We start from the raw sequence: 2,474 nt of genomic DNA on the forward strand, positions 1-2,474 counted from the left end.
AAGACCTCGAATGTTGTTCTCTCCCCTCCCTCTTTACCCAGCATGCATCAGAGCAGACGTGTCCGGTCTTGAGATTGACAGCTGTCCCAGCATGCACTGCAGCAGCTTTCAATGGAGCGCTCACAGAGTTTAAAAGTTTAAACTACTCTTTTCTGTTGCTGTTGTTCAATAAAAGCACGTTTTTTTTTTTAGGCGAGACTTTTATACTTTAAAGCGTCACTATATGGTCCATTTAATGATTTAATACGCAAGTAAAAGAACATTTTCCAAAGTTTAGATGCCCGCGACAACCAGCGGGCTAACGTCAACGTTAGCTCGTCTGCACCAGCCCTATCTAGCCGTGTGATAAGGACCACTGGCTCTGATGGCGAGTTTTTTTTTTTTTTTTGGCAAAATGTTCATTTGATTTGTCTTAATCTGACTGTGTTTATTATTATTCCCCCACTGAATGAAAAAAGTAAGAATTTATTATCTGTAAACTATTAATATCAGGAGGTGAAATGCAGCTCCAGACGAGCCGAGCATGTGGTGATGTCATCAGTACGCTTCTGTTCCAATTGACCCATTTTTATGCTTCTCGCTCCCGTTTTAACCAAGTCCAGACTTTCCTGTGTTCTTATCAAGAACATACTTGGCGAGAACACGAGTCCAGATTCGTGTTCTTGTGTAAAGAGAAACGGCCTAAATAAACTCTGAGACTGACTCCAGGTTAGATCCAGTCTCTCCTGGACAGAGAAGCTTCTGTTACTCATTCTTTTATGTTGAACTGGTTTTAATTAAACTCGATTTGTTGGACAAACCAGTTGTCAGGATTCTACAGCTCCTAGCATTTAATTGAGCAGTTGATTCTTTTATTTATTCTTTTTTTCAAATTTTAATTAATGTTGTTTTTCTTGCTCTTCTTTCTGTTCCTCTCAGATCTGCTGACTGTGAGCGAAACGGCCAACGAGCCGCCGCAGGATGAGGGAAACTCCTTCAACTCTCCTCGTAACCTGGCCATGGAGGCCACCTACATCAACCACAACTTCAGCCAGCAGTGTCTACGCATGGTAAGCTGCGGCGCTCACGTCCGCTCCGTCCTCGTTTACTGCCTCGTTCTGAAAATAAAGCCGTTTTTATCCTCCGGATTCAGGGTGCAGAGAGGTACAAGTTCCCAAATCCCAACCCGTTTGTGGAGGAGGACATGGACAAGAGTGAGGTGGCGTCTGTAGCCTACAGGTAGGGAGCTGAGGTTTTTGTTTTTAGCGGGAGGATCTTAATTTTTGGTACATCAGAGAAATGATGAGACATGCTGTGATTCAGGTACCGCCACTGGAAGCTTGGAGAAGACATCGACCTGATCGTCCGCTGTGAACACGATGGGGTGATGACTGGAGCGAACGGAGAAGTGTCCTTCATCAACGTCAAGACTCTTAATGAGTGGGACTCCAGGGTAGGAGGTCACACCGGGGCCTCAGGTCCTACACTTTAGTTTTTTAATGAAAAAAAGATTCAAATCAAGGATGCAGGTCATCGACAAATGAGTTAAAGTTGAGTGACTGAGTGGTTTTTGACTGGGAAGCCATTTTGAATGGCTGCTTCTATACGTAACGATTAATCATAAAGCCTTTTTAGTGTCCCTGCTGTAAATATGAGACTTAATAAAGTAATGCAGTAATAATTCTGTAAACACATGGATTGAATAGAAGATAAAATGGCCGTCTCTGTGGTTTGGTTGATCCTCAGTATTGTAACGGAGTGGATTGGCGTCAGAAGCTGGACTCTCAGCGAGGCGCCGTCCTAGCCACCGAGCTGAAGAACAACAGCTACAAACTGGCTCGTTGGACCTGCTGTGCCATGCTGGCTGGATCCGAGTACCTGAAGCTTGGGTGAGGAACCTGAATCAGCTTCCTTCTTTCACAGGGTTCTCCGTGTCCGGCTCGGCTGCAAACCTCTCATCCACCGCCTTTGCTCCACTGCACTGAAGCCCAGAGGAGCTCCATAAAAGATTAAAACATTTTTTCTCCTAAATCAATCATATGAACGATTTAGGAATACATTTGTTCGTAAGAACGGTTCTGATTATAAAGGCTGCCATGTTGCTGTGGAGTCTGCAGTTCAGCCGGACGCAGATTAAATTTAGGACAAGCTTTGAAGGCATTTCATTGGTCCTCTGTCCTAAATGACTCTGCTCTCCAGGTACGTCTCTCGTTACCACGTGAAGGACTCTTCCCGCCACGTCATCCTGGGAACCCAGCAGTTCAAACCAAACGAGTTTGCCAGCCAGATCAACCTGAGCATGGAGAACGCCTGGGGAATCCTCCGCTGCGTCATCGACATCTGCCGCAAGCTGGATGAGGGCAAATACCTGATCCTGAAGGACCCCAACAAGGTGAGTCAGCAGAGGAGCCGCCATCAGGGGTTTAGCTGCCGCTTCTGACTAACCTGACTCTGCCAGATGGATTTGCTCCGCATATCCATCTGGAAACCTTCCG

General features: G+C 45.8%; 1 protein-coding gene across 1 annotated transcript in view; it reads left to right on the forward strand.

The window, feature by feature from the left end:
* eif3d (eukaryotic translation initiation factor 3 subunit D) overlaps window positions 1-2,474 on the forward strand; it is a 10,752-nt gene that overhangs the window by 7,060 nt on the left and 1,218 nt on the right. Inside the window, exons 8-12 of the mRNA XM_015370443.1 lie at window positions 919-1,049; window positions 1,133-1,218; window positions 1,303-1,432; window positions 1,726-1,868; window positions 2,179-2,371. Of these exons, the coding sequence (XP_015225929.1) occupies window positions 919-1,049; window positions 1,133-1,218; window positions 1,303-1,432; window positions 1,726-1,868; window positions 2,179-2,371 (683 nt within the window). The remainder of the gene's footprint in view (window positions 1-918; window positions 1,050-1,132; window positions 1,219-1,302; window positions 1,433-1,725; window positions 1,869-2,178; window positions 2,372-2,474) is intronic.

Source organism: Cyprinodon variegatus, unplaced genomic scaffold (genome assembly GCF_000732505.1).
Source record: "Cyprinodon variegatus isolate N-32 unplaced genomic scaffold, C_variegatus-1.0 Scaffold46, whole genome shotgun sequence".
Taxonomy (NCBI): Eukaryota; Metazoa; Chordata; class Actinopteri; order Cyprinodontiformes; family Cyprinodontidae; genus Cyprinodon; species Cyprinodon variegatus.